The sequence below is a fragment of the Lolium perenne genome, chromosome 6 (assembly GCF_019359855.2).
Source record: "Lolium perenne isolate Kyuss_39 chromosome 6, Kyuss_2.0, whole genome shotgun sequence".
NCBI lineage: Eukaryota > Viridiplantae > Streptophyta > Magnoliopsida > Poales > Poaceae > Lolium > Lolium perenne.
The window spans coordinates 221,984,512-222,005,997 of NC_067249.2; the positions used below are offsets into that span (position 1 = coordinate 221,984,512).

Consider the following 21,486-nt stretch of genomic DNA (forward strand, 5'->3'; position numbering starts at 1 on the left):
TAGTTGTTCCTCGCGGTGTAGATAGTTGTTCCCTGTCGTGTAGATAGTTGTTCCCCGCGGTGTAGATAGTTGTTCCCCGCGGTGTAGATAGTTGTTCCCCGCCGTGTAGATAGTTGTTCCCCGCCATGTAGTTAGTTGTTCCTCGCCGTGTAGATAGTTGTTCCCTGCCGTGTAGATAGTTGTTCCCTGTCGTGTAGATAGTTGATCCCCGCGGTGTAGATAGTTGTTCCCTGCTGTGTAGATAGTTGTTCCACGCGATGTAGATAGTTGTTCCCTACCGTGTAGATAGTTGTTCCCTGTCGTGTAGATAGTTGTTCCCCGCGGTGTAGATAGTTGTTCCCCGCCGTGTAGATAGTTGTTCCCCGCCGTGTAGATAGTTGTTCCCCGCCGTGTAGATAGTTGTTCCCTGCCGTGTAGATAGTTGTTCCCTGCTGTGTAGATAGTTGTTCCCTACTATCTAGATGTTGTTCCTCTCCGTCTAGGATGTTGTTCCCTACCATCTAGACTGGTGTTCCCCTTCGTCGAGGTTGTTGTTTCGCTTCATCGAAGTTATTGTTCCTCTCGTCTAAGAAAATGAGTGACAGAAAATGTAGCTACGCAGCTAGGAGTGGCAGGAGCTAGCAAAGCTAGCAGCTGGCCGGCGGCTCGGTACGTACATGCGTACGTATAGATTATACGGCCGGAGCAAATACGCCATACATGACTTAAGCGGCAGGGAGCGTCACGTCGCATGAATTAGGCCCAGTACATGCATGGTAGGTGATCAGGAGCGTCGCGTGTATGGATTAAGCGGCCGGAAGGCCCGGAACATTGCTACGTAGTACGTACGCATGCACTCGGAAGCGCACCACGTTTCCAGAGCAGTTCCACTTTTTTAGTCCCACCCCATCGCTAATCGAAGGAGCAAAACACTAGCTTAAATACCCGCTCGCGGTAGTAGTTGCCAACCCGACGGATTCCTGTGCGAAGTATACGATAGGGAGCGCGCGAGCGATAGGGAGGAGGAGCCGCGAACGAGCAAGAACGGTTCGAAAGATTCGAACCAGCGACGTGTAACAAACGAACGAGCGAGAACGTTTGATTTCGTGTGCGAAACGGTTCGGCCACCTTAATGGGCCAAGCCCACGAACTACGGAAAGAAAGGTGGGGGGTGTGTGCGCGCGCGCCCCCGACCAGATCGGTGTATATCTGATACCTCCCCTTTGCCTTTGCCCGCGCGCGGCTCGCAGCCACAGTTTGGAGATAATCATCATGCCGCCTCCTATCTCCCCGCTCTCGCTCATGGCCGCCAGCCCAATCCCGTCGCCGCCGGCCGCCCGACCAAGCAGCCGCGCCCTCGCCACCGTCGCTGCTTCATGCAGCTCCTCCGCGTCACCGTCCACTTCAACGTCTTCGGACGCGAGCAGGAGGGGCGTACTCGCGCTGGGCGCGGGATTCCTGGCGTCGGCCGCGCTGCTGGGGCCGGTCGGGGACGCCGGCGCCACGCGCATCGAGTACTACGCCACTGTCGGGGAGAAGCTCTGCGACATGGGCTTCGCCAAGTCCGGCCTCGGCTACTGCGACGTCGCCGTCGGCACCGGGGTGCAGCCACAGCGCGGCGAGCTCATCAATGTCAGTGCCCACGCAACGCCCCTTCTCCTCGCACCTGCTCCACTGATCGACCGCTGTGCTCTCAGATGAATAAGAGTATAAGACTGACATATTCCAAGTGTTAATCCGTTTTCTCTCGATGGTCGTCAGATACACTACACCGCAAGGTTCCCCGACGGGACAGTGTTCGACAGCAGCTACAAGCGCGGCAGGCCGCTCACGATGCGCATCGGTGCAGGAAAGGTGCGAAAGCTTTCGCTCACTGCAAAATGCAATGTTCATATCCGGCAGAGTTTTCTCTAGAGCAGAGTGTGATCGTCGGTCTGAGCTAGTTAAAGTGTTAAACCTCATTTTCGTTCGCAGATCCTCCGAGGGCTTCAGCAGGGGATCGGCGGTGGTGGTGGCGTGCCACCCATGCTCGTCGGTACTGTCAGAAACTATGAACCTACTGTCATCTTGACGATCTCTTCCATATTCCAAAATAATCTTGTATGTTGTTCTGAACTGTGTAGTGTCTGATACTGCTGACAGGTGGGAAGCGCAAGCTCATGATACCTCCGATTTTGGCGTACGGGCCTGAACCAGCCGGCTGTTTCTCAGGTAATGAAACAGCAACCAATTCTTCAGTTCAGGAAATTAGACACCGGAGTATTTAAAGACGTGCCTATGATTCCATTCGACTCGACTTACACCAACCATATTCAGACTAGCTTAGTTAGTTAGTTTCATTCTCGAAAAAAAAGACTAGCTTAGTTGTTGACAGCACATGAACTCAGACCATGCACCTATTTTAACAGGAGACTGCAACATTCCCGGAAACTCCACGATACTATACGATATTCTTCTCGTTGGCATTTACAAGTGATGGCGTTTCATGACAGTCAACATACAAAGCCGTGAACATAGGTCCAATAGAAGGTATGATTTTCTCCGAGGAACATGCATTTTCTCCGCCTACATACAGATGGATCCCTCCTTTTATATTCCATCATCGTTACAGCTGCTGCAGTTATATATTGTTTTCTCTAGCAGTTTTTGGAACTACCGGTAGAGGAAGATGGTGAACCAAACTCCCCTCGGATTCCAGTGCGCAAAATGGCTACAGGGGAGTGGTTATCTGTACAAATATTTGAGCACGAGGAGCATGTAAGCGTCACTCTGTAATCGAGCTGTGATATATACTACGTTGCTGATTGTCGGTACAGAGCCGTCTTCGCTCAAGCGGAGACGGAAATCCTGCATAACGACTTGTGAGTTCCAAAGCTTTCAACAGTTTAATCCGGTGTGACACAATCACAGCACACGCTTAAAACATGCGAGGATCGTCGTGCAGTCTTGCTGATCACAACTTGCCACGAATTCTGGTCTAAGCGCATGTGCGGTAGGTTTGAGTTGGGACCTTTGAAGACGGTCTCCGAGATCGAGCTGTTCTTGGCCATCAAAAGGGGAATATGCACCGGGAAGAGAATATCCTTTGAGATGAACCCAACTAATTAAACAGATCTCAATCACGAGAGTTGCAGCAGCATCGATCAATGCATCAAGCAAAGACGGTGCCCACCTACCTGCCCTGGTTGGTTTGGTGAAGGCGTGAAGCCTGAAGAATGGCAAGGCCATATCTAAAAGAAAACGACGACTGTCCCGTCAACGGCAGCCAGCCTTCCCACGAAGTGTTGTTGAGCGTTAGTCTTTCTTTTCGGTGTGTTGATTGACATGGGATAAAGTCTGTGTTTGTTGGAGAGGATGTCGTCAGATAATTAAAAAAAAGTAATGTCCCAACTACGAAAAGCTTAAGCAACTCTCTGATTTTTAAAACTGAGTTTAACTCGTCAGTTTCAGGTTTCCCTATCTGTACACACGCCAGCAACTGATCAATACAGTGGAGCATTTGAAACGATTGGGTCCGTGTCACCAAGGTTTGGGTTGATTTGGCCTCTGGGTTAGTTAACGGCTAAAGTTCAGAACCGGGGAGCCGGATTGGTTCTTGGGAGCGCCAAAAGCTTCCTGCCCGAGCTTGGGAAATGCTTGTCTGCACCAAGAGGCAACTGAACTTCAACTGTGCAACTGCATGATCAACTTTAAATATTAAGAGCACACAGTACGATTGCTTACCGGGGCTATCAGACCCAAATGCTCCATGTTTCTTCTGCTTGTTTTCTCAATCGTTTCATATGTAGATTATTTGCTAGAAATGTTAGTGTATGTGATATGTATACGTGTACGTGTACGGAGTAGTAGTCCGATCGTACACGTACCTCCTTTGTACTGCCACGTAGGGGGCTTTTCCCTACCTATATAACATGCAACCGATGGCCCGAAAGGGCACGCATCGTTACACCAAAACTATCATGGTATCAGAGCAGGCATCTTCCTGCCTCTAGCTGCCGAAACCCTAAGCCACAAACCGCCGCCGCCGCATCCTTGCCGCCGCCTCAGCCTTGCCGCCGCCGCACACATACACACAAGCCAAAACCCAGCCGCCGCCGCTTCCTTTAGTTGCCGTCGCCGCACCAAACACATCCAAAAACAAACCAAACATATGCCGCTGCCCTCTGCTGCCGCCGCTGCCACGTCCAAAACTCAAACCCTAGATTTCTCCGATCTCTGATGGCTTCATCAACTGCCATGACCGCCACGGCCCTCGCTGCTGCCCTCGGATCGTCGCCGCCATCACAATTCACTGACGCGGGAGAATGCCCTCATCTGGAAGGCCCTCGTCATCCCAGCGCTTCGTGGTGCACGGGTTCTTGACCTCGTCGAAGGAGTTGACAAGGCTCCCGCTGAAACCCTCGAAGCTGGAGATGCTAACGGCAAGAAGATCACCATCGCCAACACTGAGTACGAGTCCTGGATCGCTTGTGATCAACAAGTGCTGAGGTGGCTCCTCAACACCCTCTCACCCGATGTACATTCCCATGTCATTGTCCTGGAGACCTCGGCCGAAGTCTGGGCCTCTCTCAACAGCCACGTCGCTGCCAAGTCCAAGACACGAATTCAGCAGCTCCGGTCTGCGCTCAATGACACCCGCAAGAATGATCTCTCCGCAGATAAGTATTTTGCCAAGATGAAATCTATTGCTTTTGAACTTGCCGCCGTCTCGTGTTGCAGTTCGTGCTAATCCAAATACAAATCTTACCGAGCTTCTTAGTCAAGTGCAAGAATTTGATCGGGAGAATAAAAGTGAGGACCCTAGGTTTGTTTCCTCGACCAACACCGCTCACCGGGATACTCGTCCTCGCCAAGATGATCGCCGCCCTCGGTATGATGATCGGCCTCGCCAGGACAATCGTCCTCGCCAGGATGACCGTGGCCGCCAAGATCAGCCTCGCCAAGACAACTGCGGGTACAGAGATGACTGGCCTCCTCGGCGCTACGTTGATGAGCGTCCTCGGCGCTATGATGATGAGCGCCCCCGGCGCTATGATGATGATCGCCGACGTGATGGTGGTCGGCGTCGTGATCGACAGCCTACACCCTATGTGGACACCACTTGCCAGATTCGCACCATCCATGGACATCCTGCCCGTGACTGCTGGTGGCGCTATGGAGATGGCCGAGATGGTGACCGTGGACAGAAGGGGGCAAATTTTGCCTCCAATGGCGTTGATACAAATTGGTATTATGATACTGGTGCCACGGATCACATTACTGGAGAGCTGAATAAGCTCTCTACTCATGAGCCTTATACTGGACAGGACAGTGTTCGCACTGCTGAAGGCACAGGTATGCACATTAGTCATGTTGGTCATTAAATTTTGCGCACTCCTCATGATTCCTTTCAGCTTAAATCCATCCTACATGTTTCTAATGCATCTAAAAATCTGCTATATGTTCATTTGTTTACTCTTGATAATCATGTCTTTATTGAATTCCATCCTTTCTTATTTTTGATAAAGGACACAGAAACTCGGCGAACTCTGTTTAGGGGTCCATGCTATGGAGGTCTCTATCCCTTGATGCCTATCTCCACTGCCTCCTCCAAGCATGCTTTCATCACAATAAAACCGTCGTCTTCCACATGGCATCGTCGATTAGGACACCCTTCCTCATTTGTGGTTCAACAAGTACTTAGGAGAAATAATCTAGCTTACACCCTAGAGACTACACCGTATGTTTGTGACTCTTGTCAGTTAGCCAAGAGCCATCAGCTACCATATCCCATGTCTATCAGTAGATCTTCTGTTCCCTTGGAACCAAAAATTTCTTATGTATGGGGTCCTGCTCCTCTCTCTGTTAGAAAACATGCATACTATGTAAGCTTTATCGATGATTTTAGCAAGTTCACATGGATTTATTTGCTCAACAAGTGTTCTGATGTTTATCAAGTCTTTCTCAATTTTCAGCAATATGTTGAGCGCAAATTTGATCGTAAAATTGTTACTATGCAACCTGATTGGGGGGTGAATATGAGAAACTTAACGCTTTCTTTCAAACAGTTGGCATCTCTCATCATGTCTCATGTCCTCATGCTCATCAACAAAATGGTTCTGCTGAACGTAAACACCGTCATACTCATATAGTGGAAGTTGGTCTTGCTTTACTTGCCAATGCATCCATGTCATTGAAATATTGAGATGCCTTTCTCATAGCCAAGTTTCTCATTAACTTGCTTCCCACTAAAGTCATTAACATGGAGTCCCCGGCTGAACGTCTTCTTCATGTTACTCCTAATTATGATGCTCTTCGCACTTTTGGCTGTGCTTGTTGGCCTAATCTTCGTCCTTATAACACACGCAAGCTAGCTTTCCGTTCCACGCGATGTGTTTTTCTTGGCTATAGTCCTCTACACAAGGGCGTTAAATGTTTGGATGTCTCTAGTGATCGTGTTTATATCTCTCGAGATGTTGTCTTTGATGAAAACGTTTTTCCTTTTGCCACCTTGCATCCAAACGTCGGTGCCCTCCTCAAACGCGAAATCCTCCTTCTTCCTACAACCACACCTAATGAGAGTGCCCAAAATATTGATGACCACTTGGCTCCTATTATGCATGTTACTGTTCCTTTGTCTGTTGCTCTACAGGAACCTACAGATGCTACTGAAAATTCCTTGCAAAATGATGCTCCTAATACTCCCCAAACATCTGCTGAAAAACTGCAAAAAATGACAAAATTGGCACCCGATCCGAGGCAGATTCTGGAGAAGCTTCTTCTCCAGCCGGCGCTGAAAGTGAGGAGGATTCTCCCGCCCCGCACTCGCCTTCTGTGCCGTCCTCATCTTCCGTGCCCGCCACTCCGCGCGCCTCGACCCGCCACGGCCCCGTGTCCCCGCATGTGCGGCCAACGCCTGTCCTGGAGCATGCGCGCACCACTCCGGAGCAGCCGCATGGTGCTGTCTCCCCGCATGCACGTGCACATGGCGTTGCTCCCTCCAGATCAGCTGCGCCCAGCAATGCTTTGGTGCCTCCTGCTGCACCATCTTCTCCGCCTCCTGGACCGCGTACTCGCATTCAGAGAGGTATATGACAGCCCAAGAAATATACTGATGGTACTATGCGCTATGGTATGCTTGCTTCTACAGGTGAACCTCGCAATTTTCCTGATGCTCTTGCTGACTCAAATTGGCGTGTTGCTATATGCAAGATGAATATGATGCTCTTATGATGAACAAAACATGGAACCTTGTTCCTCCCGGTGCAAATAAAAATTTGATTGACTGCAAGTGGGTTTATCGTATCAAACGACGAGATGATGGTACCATTGATCGCTACAAGGCTCGCTTGGTTGCAAAGGGATTCAAGCAACGATATGGTATTGACTATGAAGATACTTTTAGTCATGTTGTTAAAATAGCTACTATCAGGGTTGTTCTATCTATTGTTGTGTCTCGAAACTGGTGTCTCAGGCAGCTAGATGTCAAGATCGTGTTCCTTCATGGCATTCTGGAAGAGGAAGTATACATGAAGCAGCCTCCTAGTTTTGCACATCCCAATGCTCCTAATTATATATGTCGTCTTGATAAAGCTCTCTATGGTTTGAAGCAAGCCCCTCGAGCCTGGTATTCTTGTTTGAGTACAAAACTCCAGGATTTTGGTTTTACACCTTCAAAGGTTGAGACTTCTTTGTTCCTTTACACTCGAGCTGGTGTTACTATTTTTGTTCTCATCTATGTTGATGATATTATTGTCACCAGCTACTCTGATCATGCAGTCTCTATACTTATTAAAGATCTGAATGATCACTTTGCTATTAAGGATTTGCGACATCTTCACTTCTTTCTTGGTATTGAGGTCAAACGCACACATGATGCTCTTTTGCTTACTCAGGAGAAGTATGCAAATGATTTGGTCGCCAAGGTCGGCATGCTTGGGTGCAAACCCGCCCCTACACCGTTCTCTTCATCCGAGTCGTTATCCTTACATGAAGATACTCCTCTTGGCCCTGATGACAGCTCTCAGTATAGAAGCATTGTTGGTGCCTTCAGTACCTTACACTCACACACCCAGATTTGGCTTTCTCTGTCAACAAAGTTTGTCAATACTTGCATGCTCCTACCACTGCTCACTGGACTGTTGTTAAGCGTATACTTCGTTATGTCAAGGACACTGTCAGTCTTGGTCTTACTTTTTGCAAGTCCTCCTCCACACTTCTCAGTGCATTCTCAGATGCTGACTGGACTGGTTGTATTGATGATAGGCGCTCCACAAGAGCGTTTGCCATTTTCATTGGTCCTAATTTGGTCTCTTGGCATGCCAGAAAACAAGCTATTGTGTCCAGGTCCAGTACAGAAGCAGAATATAAAGCTTTGGCCAATGCTACCACAGAGTTGATATGGGTTGAGGCTCTTCTTCGTGAGCTTGGGGTTCGTCTCTATGAGAAGCCTTGCCTATGGTGTGATAACTTAGGTGCCACTTTTCTGTCTGCCAATCCAGTTTTTCATGCTCGTACTAAATATATTGAGATTGACTATCACTTTGTTCGTGAGCGTGTTGCTCACAATCGCCTTGCTATCAAATTTATCTCTACCAAGGATCAGGTTGCTGATGGGTTTACCAAAGCCCTTCCAGACAAAGGTTTGCAAGAATTCAAGCGTAATCTAAACCTCTCTCGAGCTTTAGATTAAGGGGAATGTTAGTGTATGTGCTATGTATACGTGTACGTGTACGGAGTAGTACTCCGACCGTACACGTACCTCCTTTGTACTGCCACGTAGGGGGCTTTTCCCTACATATATAACATGCAATCGATGGCCCAAAAGGGCACGCATCGTTACACCAAAACTATCAAGAAAGTGTACAACCAAATATCCATTTTGTTCTACCTTTGACTACTGAGGGACACATAATATCTAAATTTTTAGTGTGCTAGGTAAAAAAATAAAAGTAACGTTAAATTTTCACGCAAAAGAATGTACTCGAATGTGTAGATGAGGGGAGTATTTACAATGTTGTCTTCACTTACATGTGTCTACAAAAATAAACATAGTTGCATCTTGAAGACCATGTTACTGTGCCCTCAAGTGTATAGATGAGAGGAAGCAAGAATGGCTTATTCCATCGCCAAGATGTTGGCACCACCTCAATATCGTTGGTAAGGCACGTAAATGAAACGCACAAGGAACAAAAGTATTCATTGGACAGAGAGAGAAATACCTCTAGATGGCGGTTAGAGTCTAGAAGAAGGGCTTGTGGTCTTAACGGACACTCGGAGGCTAGGGTTGACACATATTGACATTGAAGAGTGTTTTTATATCAATGCTGGTGTATTCTTGGTGACAATGTCTAGACGGTGAAAGCAGAGTCGCACAAAAAGGTCGATAATTGTTCAATTTCCATCATGGTGCAGTTGTCGTGCTTGACGCATCCGAGATCGGAGAACATGTGGTGTTTTGGACCAACGGATTGATGGCCCTTGAGCCAGGATCTTTGTCTGACGCTTCGCCCTTTCTTGCGGTGGTGGCGGTGATAATAGTGTCATGTGTGTTAGGTTCTCCCATTTTGATCTTATGTGTACCCTCTTCTTCATCCGAATCAATGTTTAATAACTTGCCTTTTGAGGGGTGTGTCCTTAGCCATATCATGTTTATCTATATTATGTTCTCGGATATTGGGTGTCGATGACTTTTTTTTGTCTATCTAAAACCTTTGAGTCTTGTGCTTTGTTAAGGTATTGTGAAGGTTATTGACCCGACCCACCATGAAAATTTGAGATGTAAAAGTTTGAGGTTAGAGATGACGACTTCGAAGAACCTTGCTACCACTTTTAGATTTTTCATGTATTTTTTATCCTTCGTTTCCGTTACAGCTTGTCCGATATGATGGAATTTTCATAATTCAGCAAATTTGGAAATCATGTAAAAAAAATCTATTTTATCACGTAGTCCTACATCAATTTAATTTTCTATTTCAAGCGCTACCAACCCAAAGTCACATTCTCCCATGGACCAAACTAACCCGGTCGACTTGCATAAAAACCAACCTGAGACAGCACAAGCATAGACAGGCCCAACAAAGAACAAACCGACCACGCCCACACGCACAAGCAACAAAAAAAGCCTTCCTTTCTTTCCTATTGTTCGCTTCTTGGTTTCGTCGCCGCTCCCCGGCGATCTCCGCGACCGCGACCCGCGCCGCCGCCGCAGATCTCGCCAAGGAAACCCGGGCTCGGTTTCCACGACCGACGGGCCTATAAAACGCGCCGCTCCTCTCCCGATCGAGCTCCCCGAGGTGGTGCTCTTCTCCGCCGCGTCCTCCCTGCCCCCCATCCATGTACGTCTCCTCTCGCCATTTGCTTTTCCCCTTCAGTTTGTGGCCTGGGTTCGGATTTCGGAATGCAATGGAGCGCGGTTTCGACGGCCGTTCCTTCCCCGCCTGATATCTTTTGATTCTGTTTCGATGCGTGGACTATCTGAAGATCGATTGACCTTGCTGTCTTTTTGGTGCGAAGCAGAATGGCTGCCTCCACCTCTCAGCATGCGCTCGTCTCCGTCAAACCGCGGTGTGCTGCCGGCTTCGGGCACGATAGGAGGGCCTGCAATGTGCGCTTTGTTTCAGCAACGAATTGCTGTCCCAGCAGCCGGAAACTGGGTCTGGTTTACGCGTCGAAACCGCAATCTTCGGTGATCGAACCGACCCAGCTACCGTCGAGCCCCGAGAGCGGGAGCACCCCAAAGAAAGCAGGTAATCTTCTTCAAGCTCTGTTAGACTATGCAACGCTACAATTTATTCTGTCTGGTAGCGTGATGCTATAAGATTATTCCTCATGTGCTTGTAGGTGAAAGTGCGCTTATACTGATTCGGCACGGGGAATCCTTGTGGAATGAGAAAAACCTGTTCACTGGCTGCGTCGATGTGCCCCTGACCCCGAAGGGTGTCAACGAGGCGATTGAGGCGGGTAAGAGGATATGCAACATCCCAGTTGATGTCATATACACTTCATCGCTGATCCGTGCTCAGATGACCGCCATGCTTGCCATGATGCAGCATCGTCGTAAGAAGGTGCTCTACCTTCTTTCTCTCTCAGATTTCTAGCAGAAGCATGCTGTATCTGAAGTTGTGAACGTTTTAGATCAACCATATTCAGAGGTCTTCATGTCTGACTGTGCTAGGTTCCAATTATTGTGCACAACGAGAGCGAACGGGCACACCAGTGGAGTGAGGTATACAGTGAGGAGACGAAGAAGCAATCCATTCCTGTCATAACAGCTTGGCAGTTGAATGAACGGATGTAAGGGCTTGCTAATGTCTTATAATGATTGTTCCATTCTTTCTACCTCTGCCTCTTGAATATCACGTTTGATTTTACTAATACTGTGTCTCAAAGGTATGGTGAACTGCAAGGCCTTAACAAGCAAGAAACGGCTGATCGGTTCGGCAAAGACCAAGTTCATGAATGGCGTCGCAGTTATGACATTCCTCCCCCAAATGGCGAGAGCCTAGAGATGTGTGCGGAGAGAGCAGTTTCTTATTTCAAAGATCAAGTAAGGATATGCTTTGGTGCTGTTAATTTACTTAGACCTTTTGTAGAACACAGGTGGTAGATACTTATTGTTTTCCTTTGCTCTCCAGACTGTTTGTTGGACCTGAATAACTCTCTGTTTTTACCTGTATCCTCTGTTATCATCAATGTGGCCCAAAAAAAAGTAGTCTGCATTTAACTGCCTTTTTTGCCATTTCCAGTTTGTACGTTAACCGTAACCAACATATGTTTTGATCTACAGATTATACCTCAGCTTGTGGCTGGAAAGCATGTTATGATTGCTGCCCATGGGAATTCACTTCGTTCAATTATAATGCATCTGGACAAGTTGACTTCTCAAGAGGTAACATAACTTTTTATCTAGTTTATTTACACTTCACAATCAGCAATCTTTTATTCAGATGGCTAATAAAACTTCTTTCCTCAGGTAATCAGCCTTGAGTTGTCAACTGGCATTCCTATGCTGTACATATTTAAGGAAGGGAAATTTATCAGGCGGGGGAGTCCAGCTGGACCTTCTGAGGCAGGTGTTTATGCTTATACCAAGGTGAGAGTCCTCTCTATTTTGCAGCTGGAAAGTGTTTGATTCACCAACTTCATGTTCAGTAACATAACTTGATAATTATCTGAAATTTCAAGATCTTTTGTGTAGGCACAACTATATTTGATTTAATCATAAACCAAAACAGATAACGTTGCCTTTTTCTACTCCACATAAAACTATAGAACAACAATACAGATTTCTGATGTCTTCTGATTAGTAGGATTCATCAATGTGAATGGAGGAATGTGTTAAGGTTTGCATGTTTCATAGTTTGACTCGGAAACTCTCCAACTTTGACTGTAGAATTTGGCCAAGTATAGACAGAAGCTTGACGGCATGGTTCAGTAAGACAGTAACCATCTGTAAGTAAACATTTTTGCTATTTTCATACATGGCAGAAAGAAAATTATCCGGGAGAGATTGCTTTAATGTCCATCCTTTATCTTGAATTGGTATGCAGGCTTTATTTCAAGCAGTGACCGAGGCTTCATCATTCGTCGAACATGCAATACCCCCTGCAAACTGGGTTAACTTCATACTATTGAGCATCAGTAACCTTGAGATATAAGGAGTTGCTGCAGTTTGTAGCGTCTCCTCTGTTTCTTTGATACCTTGCAGCCTGTAACACTAAAATCTAGGGAGAGTATAGGTTACGGTCCTGAAAGATAAAATGGGGATAAATTCTGGTTACCCATGTGTTCAGTTTCATTTATTCCCCATTCTTTAGATGCGACTGCAACGGATTGTGTTGGGTTGTCTGAAATGATACTATGTGATCAGAACATTTCCCCCATATTCTTCTGTGAGGTCTTGGCCCAGTATATGATCCCTACTCGTCCTGTACACGTGTCATCTTTCTGCCATTTGGTTTGTATTCTCCAGCCTCTGTAAAAGGACAAACACAAGCGCCCAGCTGCCCAGCTTTTGTGGCTTATTTTCAAAAATTGAAGCTATTCTTCAACTAGGAAAAATATGTGGAAGGAATATTTAAAAACCGCACGCCTCCATGTGATAAAAACGCCTAATTGCCACATCGCATGTTGATAGGTTTGACGCTCCTCGTAGTTTATTTACCACCCATGTCATCCTAGCAGCAAGTAATCCATGGCACTAATACCCACACCATACTCCTAACATGGCTCATATCAAAACCGGCAATATCTTGACAGAAACCAGAAGCATCCAGGCAGTAGGCACCTTCATCTGTCATCTAGAAATTGACGGTGCTCAGTTGCTAAATACAAAGGAAAAAATACAAACAAAAAGGGCTAAACCCAAGCAGCAAGAAGCCCCTAGCTCGACACAATTCCCTCCCTGGCCCTGCCACCCATTTTCAGCACATGCCCGGCCAAGAACAGCAAGCCAGCAAGGCATACTAATACTAAAAAAATATAGAGGGAAATGCAAATATACAATAGACTATGTTTGGCTATTCCAAAACAGGGTGAAGTGTATTTGGCAGTTCAGCCTGTTCTTCTCCCAAAAAAAACTGTAACACGATTGTGCCGACTGCAAAGCCCCCATTGGCCATTACAGAAATGGTCTGTTCGGTTTATACAAGTTAATCTCAAACGCAACAAAAATCATGGGGAGCTGATTACAGGAGGATCATTCACAGAAATCTAAACATTGCCAACAAGTGCCAGTTCCATGATGAAACAGAACTTCTGAAAAGTGTGTTTGTCATCTACTTGCTCGTCGTCAGCAGCACATGAAATCAGACCACGCAAAACTGGAACCTACCTTCCACAGGTTCCGGCGGTTCACAAATTGTAGTTGCGCATTAACATCTGAATTCAAATGTTACTTATTAAGGTGTGACTGGTACATTGCCTCACTGAACTTGAGAAGTATTATGTTTGACACATCGGCAGGCTTAGATTTATCCCACCTATCAAAACAAAGCACCACAGCGAAAACGTGAACAAATTATTTAAAGGCACCAATTATATCGAACATATCAATGATGGAAAACTAAGAACATAGCACTTCACATTTCTCATTCAATAAGATTGCCAATTGCAACTTGATACGGAAGTTATATTGAAGACCAAGATTTCTCATTCAGTATGTTGATGAAAGAATAGCACATAACTGAAGTTGGCATAACACTAAGTCAAAGTTAGAAGTTCGAAATTTCACGGTCAATGAGCTCAATGTGGCATGACAGTTAGCAGGGTCCGTTAACAGTTAAATCTCACTATCCCACAAAAGTGAGTTATATCATAATCCACTTCAGTTGTTACCAAGTGGAAATATGTCCGTTACGACATACACAATTATGTTTTGTACTCTACCATGTCAGGCATGTATAGAACATGTCCATAACTCCATAAGCACATAACTACCACGGAAACCATGGCATGTGTCATGTAAAACAACACTTTATCAGTTAAGCAGAGAAGTGTGCTGAACAAGCATTAGTTCATTGAAAGATCTCCACATTTTCTGACCAGTGTCCTTCATGTTTAAATCTCTAGCGCTTCAGTCACGCCACAATTCTTTCAGTGTACATCACCTCTTCAGCATCAACTTTTTAATGCCAGATAATAACAAAAAACACAATGAGATGCCAGTGTGGGAAGGTCAAGAAGATTACATCAACTATCAACATAATATTATTAGTCCCTTAATACCATAATGCCCTAGTAAAAATCTTGCTATTCAGGTTATGAAGTTGCATAACGAGAAATGTACTAACTCCATTGCAAATCATAAGGCATACTTGGAGTCACAGTAGTAACTCCATTGCAAACCCTAGAATGTTGATATGCATGCGCAAAAATTTTGTTCGGAATTTTTTGACATTTTAAATTGTTTTTTGTGGTGACAGGAGCATATGCACATGGGTTCAAAAGTGTATTTCCGGATACAGAGAAGATAACCATGGTGAGGATACTAAACTACTACTTACAAGTTACAAATGCAGGAGAGGAAAATGTAGTAAATATGGGCAACACGAAAGAACTCCACGCGCACCTTATAATATGGAAGAAGCTGACAACATTTTAGGCCTCATAAATTGAAAAGGAGGGAGTAATAACCAATATATAAGCTCCTCATGCTCAAGAAGATGGTGGAGAACACAGCAATGGTCCAAATTCAGGTTAACAATTGGTTCAGCTTGAAAATCCAATTTGGCATGCTGAGTAACCAGATAGAAGGCTAACTTGACCAAATATTGCAGTAACTAGAGCAAAAGATTTGGTAACTTTCTTCTGATATTCAAGGCCAAAAATTGTATATTCCTAAAACACGAAACGTAAACAGGTGTCGATAATCTCAATCAAAACATGAGTACATCCGTGTTTCAAAATGTTAGGATACTCTAAGGTAGTCTGAACATTAGTAAAGGTGGATCAAACATAAAGCATAAGAATATCTATATTGTACAGAGAACTGTAATGTAATAAATATGTACATTATACATATCACTTTCTGCTCAGAGGAATTCCAAAAGATACAGGTAGAATAGGTTGAAATCGGGTTATATAGCATGTGCACTGTCGCACACATCGGTTACAAGCATAAGAAGTAAGAACACAACACTATTATATTTTGTTATAAATTATTAGCCATAGCTCTAGGCCCTAGCAAAAATTATGAGGAACTCAGCTGCTGTGCAATATCAAATACACATCTTCCTTCTTTCTGACAGCACAAATAAAAGTGACTAAAGGCGCTCCATAATCGGATATGAAGAATCAACCTTGTAAGCTGCTCAGCAACAACTTCATCAGAGAGAAGATCCAATCTATCACCCAGACATGCTCCTGATCCAGCACTGCCTGCTCCCAACAAACACTCTTAAGACAAAAGTACTTGAATTGAAAAAGAAAAGACAAATTACTTGGCAGACTAAGTTCAATACTGGCGAACAATAAAACTATTCAGCACCCAGTCACCCACACAACAGTGACTATTATTTCCTGCTATGAGACGATTCATGTGCTCAGTGCATCACTGGAGATACATGGGCGCCTTGAATTCCCAGTAGTCTCTATAATTACTACTAGCATACGTACCCCGGTACTAGCTCACGTAGCCCTAACTCCACTTCGACCTGCAACTCAGAAAAAGGAATGAAAATGTAGTGAATGTTCCGTAAATGCTCCAGGCAGACCGTGGCCTGAGGTTGGGGGATGGTTCGGTGAGTTTACCTCGAGAGGTTGAATATGGCTGCAGCAGAGAGTGCGCCGGAATGCGATGTGCTGCCTATAACCATAAGTATCAAGTGTTCAGGAGCCTTCATCTGTCTCTGCACCACGCCACTATAAACAACTGGACTAGCCTACATAGTGGAGACTGGAGAGTTCTGTGAGGAATACATTTTCATCATACCACCATACATCGCTGAGGTTGATTTCGAAAATGGGAATCAGTTGAACAAAGAACCAAACAGGTCCTCAGGTCCTCCTGCCACAACAGAAGAGCAAAACGAACACGAACCACACAAGCAATCCATAACAAACCCAGAAAGTCAGCAGAGAAGGCAAAGTTATGTCATCTTCTTTCTTAGTTCAAATAAAAGTCTTAAGAAGAAGAAGCCTTAGGAAATCAGTACTTCTGACCGAACAGCCAACAGGCAACAAGCAGGAACCTACTTGACAGAACACGAGCCTTGATATACATTATTAACCAAAAGAAAATGAGAGAAAGATGATATCTGAACAGAAACAAGCCATCTCGACCAAACCGCCTCTGCCTCATCACTCAGCACGATTCTTCCCAGTCTTCCACTTCAAAGTCTGGCTGCAGCTTGGGCACTGCTTGCCTAGCGTTTGGGGCTGCACTGGACCCAATGTCTGGGCGAGGAGCAGAAGCGCTGGAGGACCCAGCATCAGTGCGAGGAGGCATCTTGCGTTTGTCGGTTGCCCCGGAGCTTGTCGCAGCAGCAGACTCCAGAGCATTCCATCTGTTTGTACCCATGGCCTGACCAGGAGTGTCAGCACACCTCCACCCTGACCCTGGAGCTTGGCCAAGCAGACTTGTCCCTGGAGAATGACCAACAGATGGGTCAGATTCAGAGGTACCAGCCTTCTTCCATGGATTGGCGCTGGTCTTTGCAGCCGATACTCCGTCCCTCTGTGCTCCAACCCACACATTGCCTGATGACGAAGCCTGAGTGGTGCTGCTTGGACAAAACATTGCAGCACCCTGGTAAGCAGACCCATGGTCCAGCCGCCTCAGCGCTGTCGCGGCTCTAGCTGGATCACTGAAGACCGCCAAGGCATTCTTGTCATTCAGCCAAACCAATTCACACTCCCCACCAAACCTCAAGACTAGAGAGCTAACATCAGCTTCCCTTGGCAGGTCCAGCATTGCAACAACAAGCCTCGGGTCCATGTCCACCATGGGATCAAAGTAAGGATGGGAAGCAGAGACATGGATACCAGCCTTGGAACCCAGAACGCGAGCAGGTGCCTTTGACTTGGGTGTGACATGAATGGTAACAAAACGCTTGGGCTCCCAACCAACCTCCTGAACAGACAGCTTCCACCTATCTGCAATGAGCCTGATAGCATCCCTCTTATCCTTCGTCATGTGACAGAAGACATGGACCTTGATGTTGCTTGAAGAATTTCCTCTTGCCTTCCCAAGCACAAGAAATTTGCACCTCTCCTCTATGGCTAGCACCCACTTTGGCTCGCGCCGGAAAAGATCAGAGAGCAACTCCGATGCATTTGAGTTCTCACCAAAATGTAATGCATCCAGATTGGGCGGTGTTATGTCAAAAGCTTCAGCAAGGACCTTTTTCCTCTCCATTTTTGCACACTCCTCATCACAGCAAAGTTTCCTCTGCCCAAGAGGTATCCGCTTCCCATTTGATTCCACGTGTTGGAGAGGCATTGGCAGCTGCTGTATGATGGAGATATCAAACATACTATCGCCATTGTAGGATCCACCAGCACTGCAGGGCACAGTTGAAGTGATACGGCCACAAGAACAGGTAATAGTCACACGGACTTCACATCTCACGTCTGGGCAAGGTGATGATGGGTGGCATGGGGTATTGCAAGTGTGCTTGCATTCCCTCCTTGGGACACCACATAACTGTCCACATGAAACTTTGCTCCCAGAGCTTGAACTCGCATCTCCATTTGCGGTCGGCGCATCACAAGGGGGAGGATGGCAAGTCCTGGCACAAGCATGCAGTCCACATTGACGGTTCTTTCCACAGGGCTGGTTGCATCTAATATCCTTTGAACCACAAGGGATGTTCCTTAACATCACATGTCCCCCAGTGCATTCCCTCATCACTGGCACAACGCAAGGTGGGCAGTCCCCAAAATGGCATTGATGCGAAGCTGGATGCCCACAAGGCCGAGGGACCATGCACTGGTGTGGGCACGATGGAGTTGGTGTGCCGCACGGCTGTGGTGGCGGAATAGATGTCCTGCCACAGGCACAAGAGAGCTCACTGAATATGGTCTCACGGCAAGGTTCGCAGTGACCGCTGTGGCAGAGATGCTGGCATCCATGCTGCCCACAACGGAGCTTCTTACCACATGGTATCTGGCAGAAATGGGGATCCATGTTGCCACCACCTTCATGCTGAGCAAACGGCTTCGACAGCGGGCAACAACACTCACTGCACCTGTGCCTCCCGCAGTTCTTCTTCCGGCCACAAGGCTTGTTGCAGCGGAACTCTTCCATCAAGACCATGTAGCACTCAACCATCTGAACTGATGAGCCACAGCGGCACCTCTGCTCAACGCGCACCAAGCATGGTGGACACTTTCCCTCGTGACATGTAACCTTGCACCTATGAAGCCCGCACGACAATTTCTTGTCACAGACCTTGTCACAGGTGGGGATTGGGTCCAAACAACTCGCCCTCTTCTCCTGCAGCTTTGTCTTGCCGCAATGACATGTGGTGACCTTCCCTGGCACAAGCTCGCACTCCCCGCACGGCCCTGGGTGGCAAACATCCTGGCAGACATGATTGCCGCATGCCAGACTGTGGCCACAAGCCTCGCTGCACGAGAACACCCCATCCTTCTCCGAAAGACTCCCCTTCACCACCATCTCACCGCACAACATCGTCTCTGTTTTCTTGCCACAGAAGCACTGCGCAGAGAAGTTGACCTGACAGTCCCCGCAAGGCCCGGTGTGGCATACCTTCCCGCAGCGGTGCCTCCGGCAGGGGAGGAGCTGTTCGCATTGCTGCCCACATGTAACAGGCGTACTCCGGTCCGCGCACCGCCGCACGATAGACTGCTTGCCGCAAGGGCACGGCCGCTCCGGAGCAAACGCCTTGCAGGGTGGGCACGGCCCAGGGTGGCACTGCAGGACGCAGAGGTGCGGGCACCTGGGGGCAGCATCGTCATCGGGGGAGACGCCCTTGGCAGCAGGATCGGTCCTCCCGAGGGGCTTGGAGCAAGGCTCGCCGCACGAGTGCGGGGTGAGGAAGAGGTCGTTGGGGGGGTCGCGGCGCCGGCGGCAGAAGCAGGTGTAGGCGATGTCGCGGGCCGGGACGTCGTGCACGGACTGGCAGCCTGGGCAGCGCCAGGAGGCGGCCGGGTCGGAGGCGTCGGAGACGGAGGCCGGGGAGCGCGCCCACTTGCGGATGCAGGGGAGGTGGAAGATGGAGAAGCAGCTGCCGCAGGACCACACGGGCGCCGACCTCCGCACCATGTCGTAGCAGATCATGCACTCCACCGCGCCCCGCGCCAGCTTGTCCTGGATCTCCTGCACCAGCTGCGGCACCGCCGCTCCTGCCGGCGCAGGAGCGGCCGCGGTCGCGGGCGCGAGCGGAGTCCTCTCCTGCGGCGGGGGTCGGCGGTGGCTCCTGCTGTTGCTGTGGTTGGCCGGAGCCCTGTCCGGCGGCGGGGCGGGGCGGTGACTGCTGATGTTGCTGTTGCTGTGGTTGGTCGGAGCCCTCTCCTGCGGCGGGGCGTGGCGGTTGGTGGGGTTCGGGCGGCGTTGGCGGCGGTGGTGAGGGCGGGCGTCGGAGGCCGGATTCGGGAGGGGTAGGATGGGGGCGGCGTTGTCATGGTGGTGGGGGGCGGCGTTGGTGGGGATCGGAGGATGGGGGTCAGCGGCGGTGGGGGTAGGCGCAGCGGCGGATCGGGGCCGCCATACACCACGGGAGGCGGCCGTGGATGGGTTGCCGCGGCGTCGATCGGCGGAGGGCTGCATGCGGCGGCGGGGCGGAAAACCTAGGGTTGCTGCGTCCTCCGCCGGGGAGTTGGGGGAGAGGCGGCGCGGCGGCGATTGGGGGATTGTGCTGGAGGACTTGGGCAATGTACAGGTACACCTATTTTTGATTTGGGAAACGAATCATAAACCAAAACGTGCCTTTTCTTCTACTCCTAGTGGTACTCCACAATAAATAAATTATGAAAACACACGTCAAACAAAAAATGAAATTATAAAAAGAGCAAATAATGATTTTTCTGGTGTCTTCGGATTTGTGGGATTCATCATATATGTGTTGAGATCATTTGAAATTCACCGGTATTTTAGATCAAAGATTTACCAGTACTGTTTTACATGGATGGATGAATATGTTAAGTATTTTAATGTTTCAAAAAAATTAACCTGAAAACACTCCAATTTTGCACCACAATTCAGCAGACACAAGCTTGACGGCATAGGTTCTGCAAGTCAATATTTGTTATTCCTATTTTCACTCGTAGATGCAACCGCTAGCTATCAGCAGGTTGTAGCTATAAAATCTTATGTTGCAAAAAGAAAACTACAGTAACATTTTTCTGTGTATGAAGCATGTTTAAAAATGTGATTTTATTTTGCAACATTTTTCTGAACATCCGTAAAAACTTGCAACATGTAGCATAATAAACTTTCACAACATTTCCAGCATGACCAAACAGCAAAAAAAATCATATGTAACAAATCTCTATTTGTTTGGAGCAAAATCTAAATATAGTCTTGCAGTCTCTAACAAAAAGAACCAATGAATCCGACATTTTTCTTAGCTCATCTAACATTACGAGAACGCCCATGTAACATTAGCATACACATACATCATTGTAGCACTTTGTCCATACATATACAACAAAAAAATATGCACACATGTAGCAAAATCACACGCCACGGCAACATCAACGTCGTCTAGAGCTCACCATCGATGAATCCGGCATGTCGGCGAAGAATCTAGCATGCTAAAGCATCCACGTCGTTCACTGGGTGAAAATCCATGGTAAATGACATGCCCACACAACGAAGATTGGAGGGGAAACTCTGTCGGAGCCGTCACCATAGGGATCTCTACCTTCTCCAATATCTCCACCATCATCACCATGATGAAGAGGGAGTAGTCCAGCTATGGACTATGAGTTTGTGGCGGTACCTGGATATATTTATCTCTTGTTCTATCAATGATCTTGCATCATATAAGTTCCTCAGCATGATTATGGTCATATATGTAATTCCTATGTGGTGGATATTTATTCTATGAGTTGGGTATTTGA

At 47.4% G+C, this 21,486-nt stretch overlaps 3 protein-coding genes across 4 annotated transcripts; 2 read left to right on the forward strand and 1 right to left on the reverse strand.

The window, feature by feature from the left end:
- The first annotated feature begins 1,197 nt into the window (after positions 1–1,197).
- Positions 1,198–2,868, forward strand: LOC127306165 (photosynthetic NDH subunit of lumenal location 4, chloroplastic). The gene is made up of 6 exons (XM_051336779.2): positions 1,198–1,611; positions 1,741–1,833; positions 1,954–2,014; positions 2,122–2,190; positions 2,388–2,508; positions 2,623–2,868. The coding sequence occupies exons 1-5, from the start codon at positions 1,252–1,254 to the stop codon at positions 2,453–2,455; spliced, it is 651 nt and encodes a 216-aa protein (XP_051192739.1). The 5' UTR covers positions 1,198–1,251; the 3' UTR covers positions 2,456–2,508; positions 2,623–2,868.
- A 7,160-nt stretch (positions 2,869–10,028) lies between these two features.
- LOC127306166 (2,3-bisphosphoglycerate-dependent phosphoglycerate mutase 1) lies at positions 10,029–12,892 on the forward strand. Of its 2 annotated transcripts, none has more exons than XM_051336781.2 (9): positions 10,029–10,295; positions 10,474–10,706; positions 10,801–11,024; positions 11,135–11,253; positions 11,350–11,506; positions 11,747–11,848; positions 11,933–12,052; positions 12,353–12,411; positions 12,510–12,892. In XM_051336781.2, the coding sequence occupies exons 2-8, from the start codon at positions 10,478–10,480 to the stop codon at positions 12,395–12,397; spliced, it is 996 nt and encodes a 331-aa protein (XP_051192741.1). In that variant the 5' UTR covers positions 10,029–10,295; positions 10,474–10,477; the 3' UTR covers positions 12,398–12,411; positions 12,510–12,892. The 2 variants fall into 2 exon arrangements, with proteins under 2 accessions (XP_051192741.1, XP_051192740.1); XM_051336780.2 differs by having other exon boundaries at positions 10,477–10,706.
- Positions 12,893–16,537: 3,645 nt separating this feature from the next.
- Positions 16,538–20,302, reverse strand: LOC127306168 (NF-X1-type zinc finger protein NFXL1). The gene has a single exon (XM_051336782.2). It carries the CDS (start codon positions 20,189–20,191, stop codon positions 16,763–16,765), a length of 3,429 nt encoding a protein of 1,142 aa, XP_051192742.1. The 5' UTR covers positions 20,192–20,302; the 3' UTR covers positions 16,538–16,762.
- Between the last annotated feature and the right edge of the window lie 1,184 nt (positions 20,303–21,486).

Coding starts and splice junctions, on each gene's coding strand:
- LOC127306165 (XM_051336779.2), top strand. CDS start 1,252: ATGCCGCCTCCTATCTCCCCGCTCTCGCTCATGGCCGCCAGCCCAATC. Junction 1,612..1,740: donor AGCGCGGCGAGCTCATCAAT/GTCAGTGCCCAC, acceptor GATGGTCGTCAG/ATACACTACACCGCAAGGTT. Junction 2,015..2,121: donor CGTGCCACCCATGCTCGTCG/GTACTGTCAGAA, acceptor TACTGCTGACAG/GTGGGAAGCGCAAGCTCATG.
- LOC127306166 (XM_051336781.2), top strand. CDS start 10,478: ATGGCTGCCTCCACCTCTCAGCATGCGCTCGTCTCCGTCAAACCGCGG. Junction 10,707..10,800: donor GAGCACCCCAAAGAAAGCAG/GTAATCTTCTTC, acceptor ATGTGCTTGTAG/GTGAAAGTGCGCTTATACTG. Junction 11,507..11,746: donor TTTCTTATTTCAAAGATCAA/GTAAGGATATGC, acceptor TTTGATCTACAG/ATTATACCTCAGCTTGTGGC.
- LOC127306168 (XM_051336782.2), bottom strand. CDS start 20,191: ATGCAGCCCTCCGCCGATCGACGCCGCGGCAACCCATCCACGGCCGCC.